Source organism: Carcharhinus amblyrhynchos, chromosome 16, assembly GCF_965287045.1.
Source record: "Carcharhinus amblyrhynchos chromosome 16, sCarAmb.v2.hapA, whole genome shotgun sequence".
Lineage (NCBI taxonomy): Eukaryota > Metazoa > Chordata > Chondrichthyes > Carcharhiniformes > Carcharhinidae > Carcharhinus > Carcharhinus amblyrhynchos.
In genome coordinates, this window is record NC_137339.1 from 51,928,839 (window position 1) to 51,952,705 (window position 23,867).

Sequence of the window (23,867 nt, forward strand, 5' to 3'; positions counted from 1 at the left end):
GAAGTTGTCTAGGCTGAACACTTCCTCAAACTTGCAATTATCTCAGGGTTTAGTTGCAGGCCACATGACAGAAAAGTGACAGGTAACCATTCAGCTGAGGGAAGGTGCATGGTTGAGCGCAAGCAAGACAAAAGACTTGTATTTCTACTGATTTAATCAATTGATTAATCAAGAAATTAAAAAATTAGGGTGATGCCTCGCAAAAGGGGCACTGTCAATCTCAAGGAAATTTAAAATTAAATCAAAATGTTGTTTTGGGATCAAAGATGCACTTGAACTCCCCACAGTGCCCACAAGTCACTGAAGGCCTTGATTGTGCCTGCTGGCGGATACCACGTGCTCCAAGGATACCCATCTCCAAACAGAGACAGGAAGAGGGGCAGGCGACCCCTCCCCCTGTAAATGGCAACTCAGCCAAGCACAGGTGCACACTTACAAGGAGGTCCTCCTCCCTTCCCAATCCTACTGCACTGGATGAAGACTTATATGTAGCATTTTCCATGACCAGTGGACATTACAAAGCACTTTATAGTGAATGAAGTACATTTTGAAATGTAATTACTGTTGTAATGTAAAAAACATGCAGCTAATTTGCCTTCAGCAAACACTAATGAACAACTATAATGATAATGACCAGATAACCTGCTCTTCATGGTATTGATTGACGGATAAAAACTGGACAGAATTCTGCTCTCCTTCAAAATAGCGCCATAGGATCCTTTGCGTTCAACCCAGCAGACAGATGGGACTTTGGTTTGTCTCTTCGGAAAGGCAGCACCTCCGACAGTGCAGCACTCCTGCTGCACGGGAGTGTGAGCCTCGATTTTTGTACTTTTGTGATTCAGAGACGAGTGAGCATCTTAAACAACTAAGCTACTCTTGAGGAAAGATTTCTGCTCCCACTTGTGTGGCAAAATACTTCCCAACCTCCCTCCTGGCTCCAAATTTTAGATCAGATTTAGATTTTTGTTGGCAAACATATAGAGTAGCAGAAGCAAGGCAGGAGTTTAAGTACAGATCACCAGTCATTTAACTGAATGTCAGAATAGGCTCTAGGGGCTGAAAATAAGACAGCAATAGGAGGAGGCCAAAGTAAAATAAGACAAGGAGACATAAAACAAAATGAGCTCCAAAACAGCCATCCCTTATGCTAGCATCCACAGTGATTCTGAGTATATGTGTTTATGTGGGATGAGGATGGGGGAAAAGGGGAAAAAATTGATTGACCAAGGCAAAAATAATTGAATGGTTCTTACTTCTGCTATGTTTTTCTATTATGAACAGGAGGCATTATCTGCTGAAATCTTCAACCCGTTTGATTCTGTAATATTACAATTTGAGCAATTTCAAACCTCCAGATGAGCGTGTACAGGACAGCTGTCCGAACTCTCCCAGACAGACTATGCAGCTTGCTTAAAGCCCAGACTGTGTGCACTGCACTCACCACACAGACTGAGCGAGGGTGAATGCACGAGAAAAAACAAATTACAACTACCATACAAAAAGTATCAGCTGAGGCATGAAGAATCTGACCAAGGAAGAAACCAGCTGTCTTCCTCACATTGTGCTGCCACTTGCAGACAGCGTAATTAGGGCCACAATAGCTCATCCTGCATAGACAGGATAACTCTCGGCAACAGCTCCAAATTTTATTTCCAATGAGCAGCTTTAACTCTTTCTACCACAATGTGGAGATTGGTGTACTGAATTTATGCAGCATGTTGATATCAATATTATTAAAGTTTAAGGGGCGAGGAAAAAAGGAGAACATTCACAATACAACTACAGCAACTAGCATTTACATTGCATCTTTAAATTTAGTAACACCAATCATGAGGACATCTGAAGGAGTATTATCAGACAAAATTCAGCACATATGAGCAAAGGGTTGGTTTAAGAGATAGGTTTTAAACGGCATGCTAAAGGGAGAGAGAGCTGGAGTGAGGAATTTTAGAGCTTAGGACCCAGGCATATGAAGGCCCAATGATGAAGTGATGGAAACTGGGTATGTTCAAGAGGCCAGAATTGAAGCAGTGCAGGGATCTCAGATGGTTGGAAAAGTTTATAGCAAGAAGGAGGGGCAATGCAGCAACGTAACCCTTCCATATGCTCCCACAGAAGCAGACAATGGATTTATGGAGGAGACGGAGTGGAGAAGAGAGGGTTACTAAACTATTGCCTCTGCATGATCTTCAATCACAGTTCTGTACCCATCAGTAATGTTAGACAGCTCAAATTTGCACACTCAGGCACAACTTCCAGAAAGCTTCTGGGATTACTGTTAAGTTTCTTTCCATATCTCAGGTGGGCACAGTCCAAAATGTGGACACCTACTTCCATCACTTCATTGAAATTCCAGCAGAAACAATGCAAGGGGATGTCCAACCACAGGAGTGACAATGGTGATACTGTTTTACCCATATGCACCAATTTCAGTTACACACAATTAGATAAATATTTCAGGTGTATATATTTTCTTCATAAACATTGGCTACCATTCAGTAACTAAGGATGTAAAGGACTAAATTTAAAAAAAAACAAATGCATACTCTTCTTTCATCTTTATCAAGGCACACATGGTTTCAAGGACCGTGTGAATGTGTGTTTTGAGATCACATGTCCAACAAATGTGCCTGCTTCTCATCTTTTAAGCTTACTAAATCAGAAACGCAATTGACCAAAATCTCGATCTCCAATTTGCCAATGTCTAAACAGTAAATGCATTGAGTAATACTGGTGTGAGACTGAAGCATTGGTCACCGATCAAATGAAGTTTGCAGCTGCCTCTAACAACCAAACGACTATCAAAAAGCAGTACAAACCTGTTTAGCAGCAAAGAGCACCAGACGTGATGTACACAATGTCAGACACAGCAAATCAATGTAATCCCTCTTTCAACCCCCACATTACAGTTGTTCAGGCAACCAAGAGCTGTGTGGTTCAGAGAGGTCAAGTCCTTTAAGGAGTCCTAACTGCACAGATTCCCTCCAGACTCATCAGCTTTTATAAAGTAAAAGCTTCAGCCTCAATTAGTGCAGGGAAGTGAATTAAAAGGTGCAGATATCATCAACCAAACCACCAAGAGACAATGATTGTAGCAGTTGGGGGGTGGGGGGGTGGTTTGCCGTACATATATGCTATGTAATGAGCATCTCCAAAAAGAGTATTTAACCATTTCCCTATGACATTCAATAGCATCGCCATCACGAAATCCCCACTATCTTCATCCTAGGGATTACCAGAACTGGACTAACTGTATAAATATAGTATGGCTACAAGAGCAAGACAGAGGCTGGGAATTTTGCAGAAAACAGCTCGCCACCCGACTCCAAGTCTATCTGCCATCTATCATCAAGCCAGAAATGTAATGGAATATTCTCCATCTACCTGGATGAAACATAGAATAACTACAGCACAAACAGGCCCTTCAGCCCATAAGTTGCGCCAAATATAGAACATAGAACATAGAACATAGAACATTACAGCGCAGAACAGGCCCTTCGGCCCACGATGTTGCGCCGACCAGTTACAAAAACAATGACCCACTAGCCTATACCAATCCCTTTTCGTCCATAAACCTATCCAGAGATCTCTTAAACGCCCCCAAACTAGACGCATCTACAACTGCAGCAGTTCCTGATCCAACTTCCTAGATTACCCACAATCCCATACATCTGCATTTTCTGCAGAAGCCTACCATGGTGAACCTTATCGAACGCCTTACTAAAATCCATGTATACCCTCCTTACTAGGCTTATCTATAACCCTCTATCTTACTAAGTTCCACGCACTTATCCAAAAGTCTCTTAAAAGACCCTATCAAATCTGCCTCCACCACCACCACCAGCAGCCGATTCCACGCATCCATCACCCTGAGTGAAAAACTTACCTCTGACATCTCCTCTGTACCTACTCCCCAGCACCTTAAACCTGTGTCCTCTTGTGGCAACCATTCAGCCCTTGGAAAAAGCCTCTGAGAATCCACTCGATCAATACCTCTCAACATCTTATACACCTCTATCAGGTCACCCTCATCCTTTGTCTCTCCAAGAAGACTGAGCTCTCTCAACCTAACCTCATAAGGCATGCCACCCAATCCAAGCAACATCCTTGTAAACCTCCTCTGCTCGTTTCTATGGCTTCCACCTCCTTCCTGTAATGAGGCGACCAGAACAGAGCACAGTACTCCAAGTGGGGTCTGACCAGGGTCTTATACTACTCCAGCATTATCTCCCGACTCCTAAACTCAATTCCTCGATTGATAAATTCCAGTACACCATATGCCTTCTTAACCACAACCTCTACCCACGAAGCTGCTTTGAGTGCCCTATGAACCCGGATCCCAAAACCCTTCTGATCTTCCACACTGCCAAGAGTCTTACCCTTATTGTATTCTGTCATCCTATTTGACCTGCCAAAATGAATCACCAGACACTTATCTGGGTTGAAGTCCATCTGCCAATTCTCCGCCCAGTCTTGCATCCTATCAATGTCTCGTTGCAACTTCTGACATCCCTCCACATGAGTGGAGCTTCAACAACACTCAAGATGTTCAACACCATCTAGAACAAAGCAGCCCACTTGATTGGCACCCCCACCTCAACAGTAACCCCCTCCACCACTGACAACGAAAGCATCTTCCCCTAAAAAAAGAGCATCAGGCACATGGGAGCACCACCACCACCTAGTTTATTGCCAACCCACACATCACCCTGACTGAAAACTAGATCACCGTACTTTCACTGTCGCTGGGTGAAAGTCTTTTCCTAACAGTACACCTACAATACATGGACTGCAGCAGTTCAAGGCTTCAAGGACAAATAGAGATGGACAATAAATGTTGCCTTGCCAGTGATACCCATATCCCAAAGATTCTTTTTTAAAGCTGCAATTAACAATAAGCAGCTTTACCACTGTGTATGATATCATATCCCCAAAAGTGGGATGGCATTGAGATCAACTGATTTCCCAAACAACACAGCTGAAATAAAACAGAAAATGCCAGAAAAGCTCAGCAGTTCTGGCAGCATCTGTAAAGAGGGAAACAATCCAGCTGAAGAAGCTCTTGAAAAAAGCAACTTTACTAACACTGGCTCTCACGCTGCAACTCTAACAGGCTAGATGCTTCAATCAATGTCAGACATTGCTTAAAATTACTCTTACATACATCCCACATCAGCAAGTGTTTTAAATCAGCCTACCTATCTGATTGGGTATCGATAGAAGAATCACTTTTTATACACGAAGAGTAATGTGGAAACAGTCTCTTTAGCCTTGCTTGCGCAACATCTTAATCTCATGTGCGCATTCTGTTTCTAACTTCCTCTGTCTCTCAACTGTCTTTTAACCTATTCTTAAACATTGAAATGGGGATTATGTCAATCACTAACTCTTGTAGTGTAATTCACAGCACAAGACACTTCTGCTGTTCTCTGTCCTAAACATATCAACAAACTTAGTACCATGCTATACAGCAACAATTTAAAAAAAAATGAATTAATGGGATGTAGGTGTCACTGACATTTATTGCTCATTCCTAATTGCTCTCCATTTCAGAGACCAATTAATAGTCATCTACTTTGCTGAAGATCTGGAGTCACATAGACCAGACCAGATAAAAAGGGCATATTTCCTTCCCTAAAGGAAGATAGATTTTGACAATGGTCCTCATTAGACTTTTAATTCCAGATATTATTGAATTTGAACTTCATCTGCCTTGGTGGGATTTGAACCAGAACCCCAGATCAAAGAATGAACAAAGAACAAAGAAAATTACAGCACAGGAGCAGGCCCTTTGGCCCTCCCAAGCCTACACCGACCGTGCTGCCTGATTGAACTAAAACTCACAACTTTTCCAGGGGGCTATATCCCTCTATTTCCATCCTCTTCAGGTATTTGTCCATACGTCCCTTAAAACTCACCATCATATCTGCTTCCACTACCTCCCCTGACAGTGAGTTCTAGGCACCCACCTCCCTCGGTGTAAAAAAACTGACCTTGTACACCTCCTTTAAACCTTGCCCCTCGCAACTTAAGCCTATGCCCCTTAGAAGTTGACTCTTCCACCCTGGGAAAAAGCTTCTGACTATCCACTCTGTCCATGCCTCTCATAATCTTGTAGATTTTTTTTTAATCAGATTGCCCCTCAACCTCTGTTGTTCCAGTGAGAACAAACCAAGTTTCTCCAACCTCTCCTCATAGCTAATGCCCTCCATACCAGGCAATATCCTGGTAAATCTTTTCTGGACCCTTCCCAGAGCCTTCACATCTTTCTGGTAGTGCGGCAACCAGAATTGAACATTATATTTCAAGTGTGGCCTAAGGTTCTATAAAGCTGCAAATTGACTTGCCAATTCTTAAACTCAATGCCCGGCCAATGAAGGCAAGCATGCTATATGCCATCTTGACTACCTTCTCCACCTGCATTGCCACTTTCAGAGACACTCAGATTGCTCTGCCTATCAATATTCCTAAGGGATTTATTGTATACTTCCTATCTGTATTAGGCCTTCCAAAATGCATTACCTCACATTTGTCTGGATTAAACTCCATCTGCTATCTCTCCATCCAAGTCTCCAACTGATTTATATTCTGCTGTATCCTCCAATGGTCCTCATCGCTATCCATAAATCACCCAACCTTTGTGTTGTCAGCAAACTTACTAATCAATCCAGTTACATTTTCCTCCAAATCATTTATATATATTCCAAATAGCAAAGATCCCAGCACTAATTCCTGAGGAACGCCACTTGTCACAGCCTTCCACTCAGCATCACACCCTTCCACTGCCATGACCAAGCCAGTTCTGTATCCACCTTGCCAGCTCACCTCTGTTCCCATGCAACTTCACCTTCTGCACCAGTCTGCCATGAGTGGCCTTGTCAAAGGCCTTACTGAAGTCCACGTAGACAACATCCACTGCCTTACCCTCATCACGAATCTTCGTCACTTCCTCAAAAAACCCTATCAAGTTAATGAGACACGACCGCCTCTTCACAAAACCTATTAGCTTCTCGCTAATACATCCACTTATTTCCAAGTGGGAGTAAATCCTGTCTCAAAGAGTCCTCTCAAATAATTTCGTTACCACTGATGTAAGGCTCACCGGCCTGTAATTACCTGGATTATTTTTGCTATCCTTCTTAAACAAAGGAACAACATTGGCTATCCTCCAATCCTCTGGGACCTCCCCTGTGGCCAGTGATGATACAAAGATTTCTCTCAAGACCCCAGCAATTTCCTCCCTTGCCTCTTTCAGTATTTTGGGATATATCCAATCAGGCCCTGGGGACTTGTCTACCTTAATGTTTCTCAAGAATCCCAGTAGCTCCTCCTTTTCGATTTCAACATGACAAACTATTGACAAAGCGTTTCCCAGGTTCATCATCTACCAAGTCCTTCTCTTTGGTGAATACTGATGCAAAGTACTCATTTAGTACCTCGCCCATTTCCTCTGGCTCCACACATAGATCATTGAGATTAAAGCAGATTACTGCAAATGCTGGAATCTGAAACAAAAACACTGAAGAATTTCAGCAAGTCTGACAGCATCTATAGAAAGAGAACAGAGTGAATGTCTGGATGACTTTGTCAGTCATGATGTGGAGATGCCAGCGTTGGACTGGGGTAAACACAGTAAGAAGTCTGGCAACACCAGGTTTAAGTCCAACTGATTTATTTGATAGTAAACTCACAAGCTTTCAAAGTTTCCCTCTTCGTCAGGTGAATGAAGAGTTTTTGATACTCTTGAAGAACTCTTCATTCACCTGACGAAGAGGGAAACCTCAAAAGCTTGTAAGTTTACTATCAAATAAATCGGTTGGACTTAAACCTGGTGTTGCCAGACTTCTTACTGACTTTGTCAGAGAAGAGTTATCCAGACTCAAAACATTAATCTGTTCTCTTTCCTCAGAAGCTGCCAGACCTCCTGAGATTTTCCAGCATTTACTGTTTTTGACTCCAGATCATTGCCCTGGGTCAACATATGAAGTAGGAGCAAGCGTAGGCCACTCTGCCCCTAGAACCTGATCCATTCTGGATTGCTAGTGCAGTGACAATACCACTACACCACTGCTCCCCATCTATGTAGCAGATTTAATGTCGTAAAATATCTCAAGGCACCTCACCAGTGTAAGTCAAACAAAACTTGACACTGTCAATAAGGATTTATTAGAGTAGATGGCCTGAAGCTCAGGCAGAAAAAAAATGTGACTCAAAAGGAGGTAGAGGGGTGGCAAAGTTTAGGCAGTGAAGCATATTTAGGACATAGGCAGCTGTAGGCATGCACATCAACCAATGAGGGATGTGCAAGAGCAGCCAGAATTGGAGAAGTGCAGATATTTCGAATAGGGAGTGGTAAGACATTTGAAAACTGAACTGCAAAATTCAGTGTTGCCAGACCAGGAGTCTATGTAGCTCAATGAGTACAAAGTGATGCACGTTAGGTTACAGGCAGCTAAGCGATATTGATCCACCATCTCAAAGCACACCCACAACACATCACTGCCAGGTGAGACCACCAATTTTTCATCCCACTGTCACACAGTTAAAATGTATTTTCGCTACCCAAACACAACCCAAGTTTGGAAGAACAGAATCCATAACTATGCTGCTGGTTGCTTCTTGCTACTTGAATGGACATTGTTTAGATACCTCATAAGCCCCTGGATTTCCTTAAACTACAATAATAAGCAAATCAACAGGAGTAGAGAACACAGCCTGTTCAACCATTGAATACGACCCTGGCTGATCTTGAACTTCAATTCCATTTTCCTGCCTCTTCCAACAGAAGGTAGTGCTAATGGGTATCCTCCCCAATCATGACACAGTAGATGGATTTTCTCTGCATCTAGCTGTACTATATCCAAGTTATAGCCACCTCTTCTAGAAAATACAACACACATCAGAATAAAAGCAAAAACTCTGAAGTGCCATCCTTAATCGAAACATTGGCTCTATTCTCTCCCCATAGATTCTGTCAGACCTGCTGAGATTTGCCAGCATTTTCTATTTTTATTACACCTTATCAGAACATGTTAAATAACAATTTTCACAGATAACACATCATAAAGCACTTCACAGCCCATGAGAGACTTCTGAAATAGTGACATAGGCAACTTTGGCAATTGGTGGAAAACAACTCATGCCATGTGCAAGTGCTAAGCTCAAAGCCAGCTCCTTGGCTCATTGTCTGCCGGTGCTTCACCCTCAGCCGTTTTCTCAGCAATGCTTGAGTGATGGTGCGCCACTGCTTTTACCCTCAGCAACAGTGCAAACAGACAGGCCCAAATTCTACCTCATCTTAATAGGAATCATACCTTGGCCACTGGCATTATTTTTAACCACACATGAACCATCTAACCAGCTCCCAGTGAAATGTCATTAAATAAATGATCAGATAATCTAACTTGAGGGTGCTGATTAAAGTGGTAAATACTAGAAAGAATATTGGATTATTAACTCATGCACACACTCATCATTTAAGTCAGAAGATTGATGGCACCTGTACAGATTAAAATTCACACTATATGTGACACATGCCCTATGTGTAATTTTCACATTCGCAGCACACGATAAAGCTATTGGTTGAAAAACAGAATCTACATTGAAACTTCAATACAACACTGATGGAGCACAGTTCTGTCAGAGGTGCTATCTTTCTTGTTCAAGTGAACATTAAAGATCCCAGATGTAATTTTTTAAAAAGCAGTGAATTCAATTCACGTTCAGGTCAATACTTCTTTCTTACAATTAAGAAAATTTTTAAAGGCCATTCATCTTGTTTTTTGTGGGATCTTGCTGTGTGAAAGAAAAACGTCTACCACATTCACCCGAACAACATGAATGACTGTACCTTAAAGCAATTCATATAATGCAAGAACCTTTAGGGTATTTTAGAGCTAGCATAAGATTTAAATAAATACAAGTCTTTTTCCCTTTCTCTCTGTTTCAATACCAGAGTTGACGGGACATGTCAGAAACCAACTGCTGATATGTATCAAGTTTGATCTGCAATCCTTGGCCTAAAAGTAGCCTGTCAGCATGCTACACATCTTGGCATAACTGCAGTCCAGGTATAGAGACAGACAGAAATCACAGCATCTGAACTGTGCACATGCTTTTCCAAAAATTGGTGGAAAGCAGGATGGCTTCGACTGGTCTCATTTTGGAACTCAAATTGTCCAACTATTTCCACAGTTCTCTCTGCTCATTCCATCCACCATAAATTGTCCAACCATTTCCACAGTTCTCTCTGCTCATTCCACTTACCACCAGTTCCTTTGACTCCAACTTTCCTCATCCTCTAATCTCTTCCACCCTCTCTTTTCCCATTTGTTCTGTCCCTACCCCATGTCCATCTTTATCCTGTCCCTATCTCACCTCCACCCATTTCAGTCTTCTACAATCCCTCCCCCTCAATCCCCTTCCCTCTGCTCAAAATTACAAGGATTCTTGAAGAATAAATGAGGGGAGCTGTTTCCACTGATAGGAGGCTTGATAACCAGGGAGCACAGTTTGGAGATAACTGATAAAAGAACCAGAGGAAAGGTTTTTTTTCCTTTAAGTGCAGCAAGTAACAACGATGTGGAATGCACTGTCTGAAAGACAGGTTCAATAGTAATTTGGAATGTAATGTATACATGAAAGTAAAAATTTTGGGGAAAGACCAGGGCAGTGGGGCTGATTAGACATTTGGTTCAAACAGTCCCTTTCCTTTGGCATTGTGTAATTTGTTGACAGCACTAGATACTTAAAACAGGCATCCCACTGAAGCTGGGACTGCAACACTGATTCTCAACCATGCACCAGGTAACTCGCCCTAACTACACATGCACCTTAACTATTATCCAACTGAATAAGTGGGAATAAAGCTCACCAAACTGAGCAAATTCTTGAGACCAATTTCAAATACATCTTAGGAATAATATTAATAAAGAGATCTTTTTACAAAAGCAGCTGAAGTGGAGATTAGGTCAATTCCCATATCCCAAGATAATAAGGTGGGAGGGGGCTGGGGTGGTGGAATAAGGGAGATACAAACATGCTTACAAAACAGTGTCCCTACTCCTACTTATTAACTAGCTAGCCTTGCTAGGACATGCATGTATGGATTTTAAATACAGACAGAGTCACCTTCAGTATGATGGACCCTGTGGACAGACTGCACGCCAATACTCACTGTCCATCATCAGACATGCAGATTGGCCAACTACGTGAGTTAGAGGTTTACAGCATGGAAACAGGCCCTTTGGCCCCATTTGTCCATACTGCCCCTTATTTAAAACCCCTAAGCTAATCTCAATTGCCCACATGGCCCATATCTCTTATATCCACCTTACCCATGTAAGTATCTAAATGCTTTTTAAAAGATAAAACTGTACCCACCTCTACTACCACCTCTGGCAGCTTGCTCCAGACACACCACCCTCTGAAAAAAATTACCCCTCTGGACACTTTTGTATCTCTCCCCTCTCACCTTCAACGTATGTCCTTTAATTTTAGACTCCCCTACCTTCGGGAAAAGATATTGACTATCTAGCTAATCTGTGCCCCTCATTATTTTATGGATCTCTATAAGATCACCCTCTATGCTCCGGAGAAAGAAGTGCCAGTCTATCCAGCCTCTCCTTACAATTCAAACCATCAAGTCCCAGTGAGGTATTGGAAAGCTGTCATACTGCTGCTATTGTACACCCTGGAAATGAATCACTGATTCAGAGGTTGAAGGGAAAGAGGAATTTGAGGGACTCAGCACAGCTCTCATTTCCAAACAGGGTCTCAACCCAGTGGGTCACATCACTGCATTCAGATTGTATTCCACTGCCCTCTGCCAAGTTCTGATTAGCTTTGTTGCCAGAACATGACAGTCTGTTGCTGACTGGCAAGGTGGGTGCAGTCAGGCGAATCCTGTCAATTGCTGAGGATACAGTATGTTGAGACTAGCCATATGAACAATCACCCCCTACTTTTGTCACTCAATGCAATACTAACAGTACAAGAATGAATCCATGATTCACGATAATTTCAGTTATAACCAGAAGAACAACTGAAACAATAGTCCATCTAAATAGCTCACCTATCTCAATAATGCCCTTAAAAGGGCACAGTAGAAGAGATCAAGACTTGGGACCATCAAATTTTGTCCATAAATTATGCACACTTTGGATTCATTCAAAGTTTTAAACCAAATTTCGGAAAGTTTTGCAAAGCTGATTTTTCCACAGTTCCTTGTCTACAACAGTCAGTTTTTGCAAAGGCAAGTGATTACTGTCTTGTAAATGGGTGATTCAAGTACCAAAAATCTAGAAACCATAGCACAACAGAACAAATCTAATAAAAATTATATGCCCCCTTACAGGGACAAAGATACCCCAAACGTGGGATAATCTGAAAGCAAATCAGTGAATATAAAAGAGAGATTTATTACCCAAGGAATATGCAAATACACCTGGAAATAACTTGTGATCGATCACAAGTTAAGTGGATTAAAAACTATTCACCAGAATCTGAAAAGTCCTTTAGGATTCATCTGCCATAGTTAGTCACAATTTCCACTAAAACATGAGCAACTGAAGGTGTATTTGATCATAGAAAGCCAGCAGGGTGGAAGGAAGCATAATATTTTTGCACCAAAGGCAAATTATAAAACCAGACTTCAATGGATAGATTCTTGAGAGAGAGAGAGAGAGAGAGAGAAAATCATGCTTCTCTCTTTCACAACTCAGATGCCAAATTTAATAGAGCAAACAAAATCTGCTAGACCAGCACAGCAGGCAAGTTGGTAGTGCACCCAAATATTACCATCAATGTCTAGAATCAACAAATGGGGTGACTTGCAGAGCACATAACAGTTTATTTGCTATCATCAGCTCTTTGCATCTTATACACAATATAAATATGCACTTGTAAAAGCAGACAGTAATAACACAATAACCAACAGACAATCAAAAAAGGAATAAGATCCACAGATTCAGGGCAACACCATGCACCAACTAACAGATGTTTGAAAATGGTCACTGATAATTTTAAAAGACCAAGTTAGTCCATGGTAAGTATCCAAATGCCACATTTTAAGAGGGGAAAAATTACACATAATATCTTAATCCAGAACTCTCACAAGAACATCTGAAGACAGACAGCTGGATCCTGATTTGAAAAATCCTGGCAGATGGGAAAAATGATGTGACTGAATTGGGATTTATACAATGTGACAATGACTGTTCAAGAGAACCAAGTGAACTGATCCCACAGTAATGCAATTTTGAGCAAGTTACTCACACTAGACTCTGCACCCCAAAATCCTGCAAGCCTTCTCTATATAACCTGCTGGACATCTGGTTACTCAAACCAGATTCAGCCCCTTACATTGTAGAGAATACAAACTGGATTTTTAAAAAAAAGCAGCTGATCCACAGAGACTGGCAGTATGACTGGAGTCTGGAAAAATTAGCACCCACTTCTACAGGATTAGGTGCATCACTTCCCAGAAAGCAGTACTCTATAACATTGGACAAGAGTGAGGAGAGCACAGACAGCTTCAGTAAAGCACCCCTCCATTCCAAAGGAGCAAAGACAACGTTTCTAAAGTTAGAAAAAATGCTTAGTCCATTTTTTTTTGCTCTTGCTTTGTAAGAGCAAAATTTGCTTCGTAAATATTCGACTGATGTTTTAGATAAAATTCATTTAAAATATCAAAAAAATGATGATGCATCTGAGAATCTTAATTCAAGGGACCTCAATTTTCCCAATAATCCCCCAATTGTTAGACTTTGAATTGAGGGGGACAAGACTGTCCATTCTAAAATCCAATACTATGTGTGGTCATCACAGTGCAATCCGAAGTTTATCCAATAGAATTTGTATTTTATAGGATGCAGGGGCTCTCCGACTCTTTCACCAAATATGAAATTATACTCATACGGTACTGTGAAGAAAGGGCTGAGACGTATATAAACCAAATCCTTTCATCATTCAAGAAAGTGAGAAGTTGAGTAGCGCCAGAGATTGTGACATTGTGTTTCAAATACACTGCAGAGAGGATAATTTTGATGGATACAGTGGGTCTGACTGGTCGGACACCTCCAGTCAAGTGTAGAAAAAAAAGAGAAATAGGGAAGGGGGAGGGCGGAAGGAGCGAGATCCTTGTCGAAACCAAGTAACCCTCTGGACTCAGTCAATGCCAAACCGTTGGGCTGACTGAACGGTTCTATAAAAACAAAACTGCTCTCAAGAAAATAAAAGTGTCCCAAAGCTTTCTGGAAAAGAGACGGGATCCTGAAGAGGAGATCGGTGGGGGTGGAAAGCAGACGCATTTCTCTCTCTCTCTGTAAAGTCCGGGTCTTGGCTCCTTTTTCTCTGTTGTGTGGCCTCGAACTTGGCCGAGGGATGGGTGGGGTTGGTGCTGGCGGCTGGGGGAGCAGATTTCGAAAACCGTCCCTCATCGAAAAGTGAAGGAGACACGCGGAAAATAAAGTCGAACTAGAGGTCGAAAACACAATATAATGCAGAAAAACCCCACACGGTACAAACTCTGACAGGAGTGAAAACTCCAGGCTGTCTGAAAGCTCGGGAGACGCCGTCTTAATTAGTAACACTGCCAGACAGCACCCCCCAACCCCGTTGTTGAGGGGACAGGAGTCCCTTTTTATTTGGTACAGATGCCAACAATCACTAGCTTTATTTTTAATCACCAGCAGCGTTCCCGCAACAAGATGATACAGTCTTTTAAAATAAAATGTTTAGAGTACTCACTGATCTCCATACTCTGGAACAAAGAGCGTTTGCAGTTGCATGTGCAGGAGACATTGGGCTGATTCGTTGCGGCTGTGCTGTTCAGACCCATCAAGTTGTACATTTAATATTTGAGGAGGGAGGGAAGGGGGCAGGGGGGAAATAAATAATAGGAGTTAAATAAAGACAGCCAGGCGCCCCGGGGTGGGAGAGGAGCCTCCGCTGTGAGTGCCGCTGGTTGAACCCCGCTGGAAGAGGGAACGGGGAGCTGGCTATCTCTTAGATGTGAGCAACCATAATCAGGAAATAAGTGTTAGTCCGGCCCTGGCCTCTCCCTCTTCTTGCTCTGCCGGCTCTGGATACACCAAGTGCTACTTTGTGTCCCTTCTCACTCGATACACTCAGACAATCAAGTAGCACAGCCCCTCACGCCACAACCAAACCTCAGCAGTTGCCAATCAACCGAAACAACCCCGCCTCCGGATTGATTGACTGGCGATTGGGCCAATTGCCTGACTCTCTTCCCGCTCCTGTTCGACCAATCATCAAAGTGACAGCGGCCTGGGGCGGGACTTCAGAAGTTCGAGTTCGCCTCTATGACGTCACCAGCCAGGACACAGGCGAACTTGTCCCACCTCTGTCTGCCTTGGCTGATTGACGTGGGGCAGTAACCGATGGGAAGCTGGCGGCACGGAGGGGCACGGCAAACTGTCTGCCACTAGGCACGCCCCGCTTTGGGGAGTTAACCAATAGCGGCACGGGCGGTGGGCGGGTCAGCTGGAGTGGGCGGGACTGAGTTTGATTATTGACATGAACGTCATCGAATAGGGAGATACGGCTGGAGAGGTGTCCCACAATGTGATTGGACGATGAGGGGGGGGGCGGGCTCGGCTGGGGCGCGCACGTGGGTCAGCAGCATTGAGTGAAGTGAGCACAGGAAATGAGAGGAGGGCAAAAAAAGACCTTGAAAGTTTACCTAAAGTCTCTTGAATGTGTTTCACGTTCAAAAAATGCGAGCTACGAATACAGTGCAGAATTTTACACTCCTTTGACTCATCGGTCAGAAAGGAAACAGCGATAAAACCAGCTTCAAACAAAATAATACCAAACCTAAATTCTATCGGAAAAAAGCCGAAAATGCTGGCAGCATCTGTGGAGAGATTTAGTTGTGTTGAAACGTTTGTTCCGTGTCTCTCCAGGGATGCGCCTGCAAATAAAATCAACCCGACTCCATAAAATATAGTCTTTTCTTGTCCTCAACGGTTTGAAATGTTCTAAACGTTTGAACTCTTGCTAGAGCCTGAGTGTTTGCTGAAACTAAAATAAATAGGCGCAGAACACTGCCATCTCTGTCTTGGTGATATGAGCCATTTGGAGGACTTTTTTATAAAAGGACAAAGCACTTTCCTAACTTTCAAAAGTTGTTAACGGTTTAAAAAAAAACTTAAAAACTGGATCAATTTCGGGACTTGGCGATTTCAATGTGCAAGGCAGGCGAAAGGAAACAGGATGCTGAAACCTTGATTACATTTTTCCCCCTTGCCCTTGATGTACACACATCCCTCAGTCCTCGTAACGAATCCAAACAAAAAAAGGGTTGGGGGAGGGGGAGCGTCTGTGTGTTCAGACAGACTTTACAAGGCAATCTGCTGTTGTAAAGCGTAACCTTAGTTTGACCCGAAAGTGATACAAACCGAATGGACTCTCCCTCCCCACCTTGTCTGGAAAAATCACCCACTTCCTGATACTGCAGATTGCGGTTCCTAAAAATGGAATTTAGGAATATTGTCGTAAGAAATATAAAGATTAATGTAAATAGCAAAAAGCACGAAAGAGGCTTCAGTGCAAATAACAAAGCACGATGCGAAGTTTCCAGTCTGTAGCCCCCCTGCCGACATCCGAGAGTCTTATTACCCGCAAGCTGCATGCAAATCCCATTATATAAACGCGATGTTTTTTAGCGATAGATCCTCTTACAGCTCGCAGGGAAAGTGTGGTGTGAATCATCTGGAATCGGCGATACATGAATTTGAACATTTTCCTTCTCTATTTGTGGGTGATTTCCCCCCAGGATGACGGGGGGGGGGAGTGGTGAGGGGTGGTGTGGGACGAGAGGGTGAGGAGTGGTGGTGGGGAGAAGAGAGTGGAGTGGAGCGTTTAGTCTGTTCTTTTTGCTTGGCTGGTCACGGTTTGTCCAGTCGATGGGCTGTCCGCCAACCAGCTGAAGGAAGCCTGTGGCTTTTCTCAGCGATTGTTGTCTGCATTTGCACTTGGACTTAATGCCTGGTGTGTATGTGTCTGCAACTGGGAGTGGATTAGAAAACAAAACACACAAAAAAAGCAGACAGACATGAACCCTCCCTTCCCAATGCAAACACAACAACCCCCCCCCCCAAACAAATGAACCGGTTCAGCCAATTCCTAAGGCACCTGGTCTATTCCAGTCTCACACATTTCAGCAACGTTAGAACCTTTTTTTGTCGCAGCTCTCCCTGGATTTCACCATTCTTCCTTGACGATTGCCAGAAGCCCTTACAAAGCCCCACCGATGCGATGCTTTCTAACACCACTCAAAGAAGGCGAGACATTCATTTTTACTAGTCTCAGTGCCTGCCAGACTAAGGCTGAATTCACTATTGTCGCCGGGAAAATAATCGCCTCCACTTTCTCACCTGCCTTTCGACAGGTTCATTGGCTAGCTCCCATCTCCCCGAATCAGATGGTGACTGCAGAGAATTGTGGAAAGCCACAGCACAGGAAGGAGATTCTTCGGTCTGTCGTGCCCATACTAGCAAGAGCGGCGGCGAAGCCTGCCTTTAACCTGTAATCCTTATCTTTGTAGTTCCTAATCTTTGAGCACATGTTCCACACCCTTTTAAAATAAGCTTCTTTGGATAGAGCATTCTAGATCTGGACCCCCGAGTGAAATAATTTTTTATCTTCCCACTAGCTGTTTTGCCAATGATTTTCTATCTAAGAACCTCTGGCCATTGAGTCACTCACCAGAGTGAATTATTATAAGATTATATATATATAACCTACATCAGTATATATTCAAACTCCCATCAATAAGAACAAATTCCTCCACCGTCTCTCATCATTTTGTTCACCTCTATCAAATTTTCTCTCAGGAGATGAACCCTAACTTCTCCAATCTATCCCAGTAACTGAAATCCCTCATTGTTAGAGCCATTCTTGTAAATCTTTTCAGCATTTGACTTCACATCTTTCCTAAAGTGTGATGTCCAGACGGCACACAACTCTCCAGCTAAGATTGAACAAGTGTTTCTGTAACCTCCCTGCTTTTGTGTCACCATCCTGCCTCAGGCACTTTCGCGTCTAGAACTAACTTCATCACAATCTATGACTTTGTCAAATTTCACTCCATAATCTTTATAATGCCCCACCCCTGACTTCAGTTCATCTAGCAAAACTGCAAAAAAGTAATGGACTAAAAATAGACTCTTGGGGAACAGCATTCTCTGTTCACCTCTCAGTCTGAAAAAGTTTTGTACGCATACTGCCACTTCCCCTTTAATTCCATGAATTTCCATCAACTTAATAAACCTACATAAAATCACAGTCCAGGATTTGGGCATATGATCTAAGTTTACCTTTCAGTAGGGGTGCAGCACTATTGCATTTAGATAAGACATGGAACTGAGATCCTTGTGCGCTTGTTCCAAAGGATGTGGGGATGTCGTACAGCAGTTATAGAAGGGTGGGGGCAGGGAGGGAATGGAGATGGGCTGGGTAAGATGCATGTGGGTGTCGCTGGCTGGCCAGCATTTATTGCCCATCCCTAGTTGCCCTTGAAAAGGCGGTGGCGAGCTGCTTTCTTGAATCACTGCAGTCCACGTGATCTGGGTTGACGCACAGTGCCATTCGGGAGGGAATTCCAGGATTTTGACCCAGTGACTGCGAAGTAACGGAATATATTTCCAAGTCAGGAAGATGAGTGCCTCTCTGAAATGGCCTAGCAAGCCACTAAGTTCAATTTATGACCCTTTAGTGGTTACTTCTATCCCAGCATTAATGTTCAGGTTGACGGGAGGAGTTCTGGGACAGGTAGGAAGTCCAAAAGATGATCCTGTTTGGGCCATGGGTGGGAAGGCTGTGCCTCCTTTCATAACTGGACAGTAAAAGCCTGACCTCAGACTTGTAGTGCCAGTCCTGTCTGCTGCAGCTTCTGAAAGTAGAAAGCCTTTGGTCAGTCAGAGGTGGGGACCTACCCCTGAGTGAGGAACGGAAACTCCATTTCCAGTCAATTAATACTGGGTTGACTACATGATGTGGGAATGCCGGCGTTGGACTGGCTTAAACACAGTAAAAAGTCTGACAACACCAGGTTTTAGTCCAACCGATTTACAAGATGATAAGCATCTGATAATTTAGAGACAGTGGAGGGGTTGAAAGAAGTGGTGAGTTAAATTGGGTGCCATCTGCATGCAGGTTTTCAGATGATGTTTCTGAGTGACAGTATTTATTTATTAGTGTCACAGTAGGCTTACATTAACATTGCAATGAAGTTACTGTGAAAATCCCCTAGTCGCCACACTCCAGCACCTGTTCAGAAGAAGAATTTAGCATGGCCAATGCACCTAACAGCGTGCCTTTCAGACTATGGAAGGAAAGCAGAGCATCTGGAGGAAACTCATGTAGAGACGGGGAGAACATGCAGATTCCGCACAGACAGTGACCCAAACTAGGAATCGAATCCAGGTCTCTGGCGCTGTGAAGCAGCAGTGCTAACCAGTGTGCCGCCCTTGCTAGATGATGTTAGAGGGGCATTGGAGGAGGATGGTAAAATAAAAGTGGGTTAAAGGCTGCAGTCGCATCTGCAAGGATGTGGAGGAAAAGCTTAGCTTCGTCACAATCCCATACCTCACAACACCAGGAACCTGGGTTCGATTCTTGGCTTGGGTCACTGTCTGTGTGGAGTTTGTATATTTGCCTGCATGGGTTTCCTCAGGATGCTCTGATTTCCTCCCACAGTCCAAACATGTGTGGGTTAGTTGGCTTGACCATGCTAAATTGCCTGTAAGTGTCAGGGGAACTAGCTAGAGTGAATGCATGGGATTATGGGGTTAGGGTGAGACTGTGGTCAGTGTGGCCTTCATGGGCCGAACGGCTGCCTTCTGCACTATAGGATTCTATGAATTTCATTTGTGACTTTCCTAAAAAATTCTGTTTCAAAACAGTGGCAAAGTGGAAAATCTGATTGAAGGGATTCAAAACATAAAGTCTCAGGATAAATGGAATGGATCTGGGAGGACACAATACATTTGAGAACCTTGGAGAGGAAAGGGATTTTGGTGATGAGACAGCTTGCATGGATGGTAGCTTCAGTTGTTTGTATTTTGAGGGGATGGCAGGTTTGAAAAGAGAGAGAGAAATAGAGGCAGTACCTGTAGGAAGAGAACCATTAACAATATTAACTGGGAGCAGTAAGGAGAGTGGGGTGGTTAGTGGTTTTGTGGGAATAGGATCAAAGAGGATGCATACAATAAGCTTGAAGAGGATATAAGAGAGAGACTGGAAAAAGATACAAGTGCCAGGCTAGAACAGAGGGAGGCTCTGAGGAAGTTTGGTCTGGAACTGAGGGACGTGATAGGGGCAGTTGATTGGATTTACAGGATCTCTACAGTGCAGAAGGAGGCCATTCAGCCCATCGGGTCTGCACCAACCACAATCCCACCCAGACCCTATCCCAGTAACCCCACATCTTTACCCTGCTAATCCCCTGACACTAGAGTCAATTTAGCATGGCCAATCAACCTAACCTGCACATCTTTGACTGTGGGAGGAAACAGGAGAACCTGGAGGAAAGCCACGCAGACACAGAGAAAATGTGAAAATGCCACAGGACAGTGACCCGAGGCCAGAATTGAACCCGGGCTCCTGGTGTTGTGGGGCAGCAGGAACCCGGGCTCCTCCTACTTGTTGGCGGAGGTGAGAGTGAAGGAGATCAGGAAGAGGAGTTTGCAGTAAAAACAGGAAGCCAAGGGTTGCCTTGGCATCCCAGGATGATCCTTGAAAAGTGAGCAATTTTCACAGGTAAGAGTAGGACTCAGCAGTGCTTTGTGTGGTCCTGACAGATCTGGTGGTCAACGGCTAAAATTGTGTTATACTGTAATTGCTTTTCCTTGCTGTGATATCACTTTCCTACACATCCACAGGGACCAGGTCAGGAAATGGTTCTTCTATGGGTAAGAGAGATTTGAGGAATGTGATAGTCTGAGGAACATTGCATTATGATGCATGCATGGTTTTCCACAGAATTATAGAACATAAGAGAATATTCCACCAGGGTTAGACTATTCAGATCAACAAGCATGGGTGCGATTTGCAAAATACAGAAAACCAAGAAACTCATCCCTTTTGAGTTATTGCCCTGATTTTTCAATCAGCCTTGAACAAAATTCTAGTGAGCTGAATGGTGTGGATTTCACTTTTCCAATGTTAATTTCGTTCTGATGCCAGCCAGAGGTGATGTAATCAAGCAGGCTAATCAACCAATCACTTGAAAAAAATTACAGACAGCAAGCTAGGAAGCAACCAAGCAGTTTTTATTACTCACTTCTTCAAAATTCACATAGAAGGAAGTAAGGAAATGAGATAACTGATCTTCTTTCAGCACTGCATCTAGCTTCTCAGGATTGCACTGCTGCCATTGGGCTACATGGCTATCCATTCCCATCACCTTCTCAGAGTTTGTCTGGAATGCCTCCTGGTATTCTATGGATAGAGGAACTCTACCCTCCTGTTCACGGTCAACGAGGCTTCCAATACAGCACTGGAGAACCTTGGAACCATTCTCACAGACTCCCTAATTTGCAGAAGAAAGCCATTTGGCCCACAGTGTCTGCACCGACCACAATCCTACACAGGCCCCTATCCCCATAATCCCATGTATTTATTCAAGCTAGCTCCACTGACACTAAGGGGCAATTTAGCATTTTCAATCCACCTAACCCAGACATCTTTGGACTGTGGGAGGAAACTGGACCACTTGGAAGAAACACATGTAGATATAAGGGGAACGTGCAAACTCCACACAGGCAGTCACCTGAGCCAGGAATCGAACCTGGGTCCCTGGTGCTGTGAGGCAGCAGTATTGACTGTACCACATGACTCTGTCATGTTCTGCCTGTCTTTGTGTTTTTCCTAGGTCCAAGCCACTTAGGCAAAGAACTTGTGCCTCCAAGTGCGTCCTCTTTAGGAAATCCAGACTGGCTGGATGAGTACTGGCTAGCATGAACTCAGGTTAGATGCTCAAGATTTTATATACCCTATTCAGATGTGCGGCGACTTCCTCTCCTCATCTCTATTGACTTTGCTTTGGACCCAGGTTCCATGTGAAGATGATAATGTCATTCATGACCATTCAGAACTTATACCTTACATGTTAAACCAGGTGGCAGTGAACAAACTGAGCGATTGCACAAAGAGTGGCCAGCTCAGTGGCTGGTAGAGTTCACCACAGGACACATTTCTCTAAACTCAGCTCATCACCAATTCTAAATTACTCCCTGGGTTCATTCATGGAATTGAGCCATATTAGCTCCATTCCTAATTTCCCACTATTGACCCCAGCCTCCTGAACCCTCATCTCTCTTCCAGCTACCATTCTCTGATCCCATTCTCCAGACTCTTCCTCTAACAGAGATCTGAAAGATGAATGGGGAGGCAAAAAAAAATGCTGCAGGCTGGGGTGGTTTGGAGGAGAAATGCCAATAGAAGTTAGTTGAACTGAACAGGTCTTTTTTCTTGTAGCAATTTTATGTAAATTTAACTGCTGACCAGTATAACTTGGATCTTACTGGCCTGTACCACTGAACTGGTTAATGGAGTGAGAGGAGCTATTAGATGAGCCTGTATGTTAATGTAATGCAACAATTGAATTGTTTACAGTTAGTTAGATCATACTAATTGAAAGACAGCAAATGATATGTAATTTACAGCCCTCACCTGATACAAATGAATGCTCCATTGGAGAGTTGGTGCAGACTTAATACAGACAGCAGGGATTCTATTACACAAAACTTTAACAAAGGTACAATACTGGAAAACCAACTTTCAGATCTGCCCTCTTGTTCTCCCTCCATCTCACTCCTTTCCCTGCCTCATGTATTTGCTTAAAACCTGTTACATTTCTAATTTTATCTGTTCTGGTGAAAGACCACAAACCTACACTAGAAAGGCTGTAGAGGAGATTCACCAGGATGTTGGCTGGGCTGGAGCATTTCAGCTATCAAGAGAGGCTGGGTAAATTGAGGTTGTTTTTCTTGGAGCAGAGAAGGCTGAGGGGGGACACGATTGAGGTGTATAAAATTATTAGGGACGTAGATAGGGTATATAGGAAGAAACTTTTCCTCTTGGTAAAGGGGATCAATTACTTAGAGGGCATAGATTATATCCTACAGCGCAGAAGGAGGCCATTCAGCCCATAAAGTCCATTGGGTGGCACAGTGGTTAGGACTGCTGCCTCAGAGCTCCAGGAACCTGGGTTCGATTCCCAGCTTGGGTCACTGTCTAAGTGGAGTTTGCACATTCTCCCCGTGTCGGTATGGGTATCCTCTGGGTGCTCCGGTTTCCTCCCACAGTCCAAAATTGTGCAAGTGAGATTGATTGGCCATGCTAAGTTGTTCCAGGACATGTAGGTTAGAGGGATTAATGGGGTAAATGTTTGGGGATAGGGGCTTGGATGGGATTGCCAGTGCAGACTCAATGGGCCAAATGGCCTCCTTCTGCACTGTAGGGTTTCTATGATTCTAATCTGCACCAACTGGCCAACACAACATTTTACCCAGGCCTACCTACCCATCCCTCACACTATCCCCATAACCCCAGGTATTTACCCAGCTAATGCCCCTTCTCCCTAACCTACACATCTTTGGACACTAAGGGCAATTTAGCATGGCCAATCTGCCTAATCTGAACATATTTGGACTGAAGCAGGGGATTTGAGGGAAACCTTTTTACCCAGAATTTGGTACTCACTATCTGAAAGGGTGGTAAAGGCGGGAACCCTCACAACATTTAAGAAGCATTTAAGTGAGCACTTGTAACACCTTAGCATACAAGGCTGCAGACTGAGTGCTGGAAAATTAGATTAGAATAGATAGGTACTTGCT

At 43.5% G+C, this 23,867-nt stretch overlaps 2 protein-coding genes across 2 annotated transcripts in view; both read right to left on the minus strand.

Moving 5' to 3' along the window:
* Positions 1 to 15,193, minus strand: part of LOC145354010 (protein TMEPAI-like) — a 112,924-nt gene extending 97,731 nt beyond the window's left edge. Inside the window, exon 1 of the mRNA XM_080205087.1 lies at positions 14,752 to 15,193. Coding sequence (XP_080061213.1) covers positions 14,752 to 14,854 — 103 coding nt within the window. The 5' untranslated portion in view covers positions 14,855 to 15,193. The remainder of the gene's footprint in view (positions 1 to 14,751) is intronic.
* Positions 1 to 23,867, minus strand: part of ctsz (cathepsin Z) — a 471,849-nt gene that overhangs the window by 240,375 nt on the left and 207,607 nt on the right. The gene's annotated exons all lie outside the window — the stretch shown is intronic.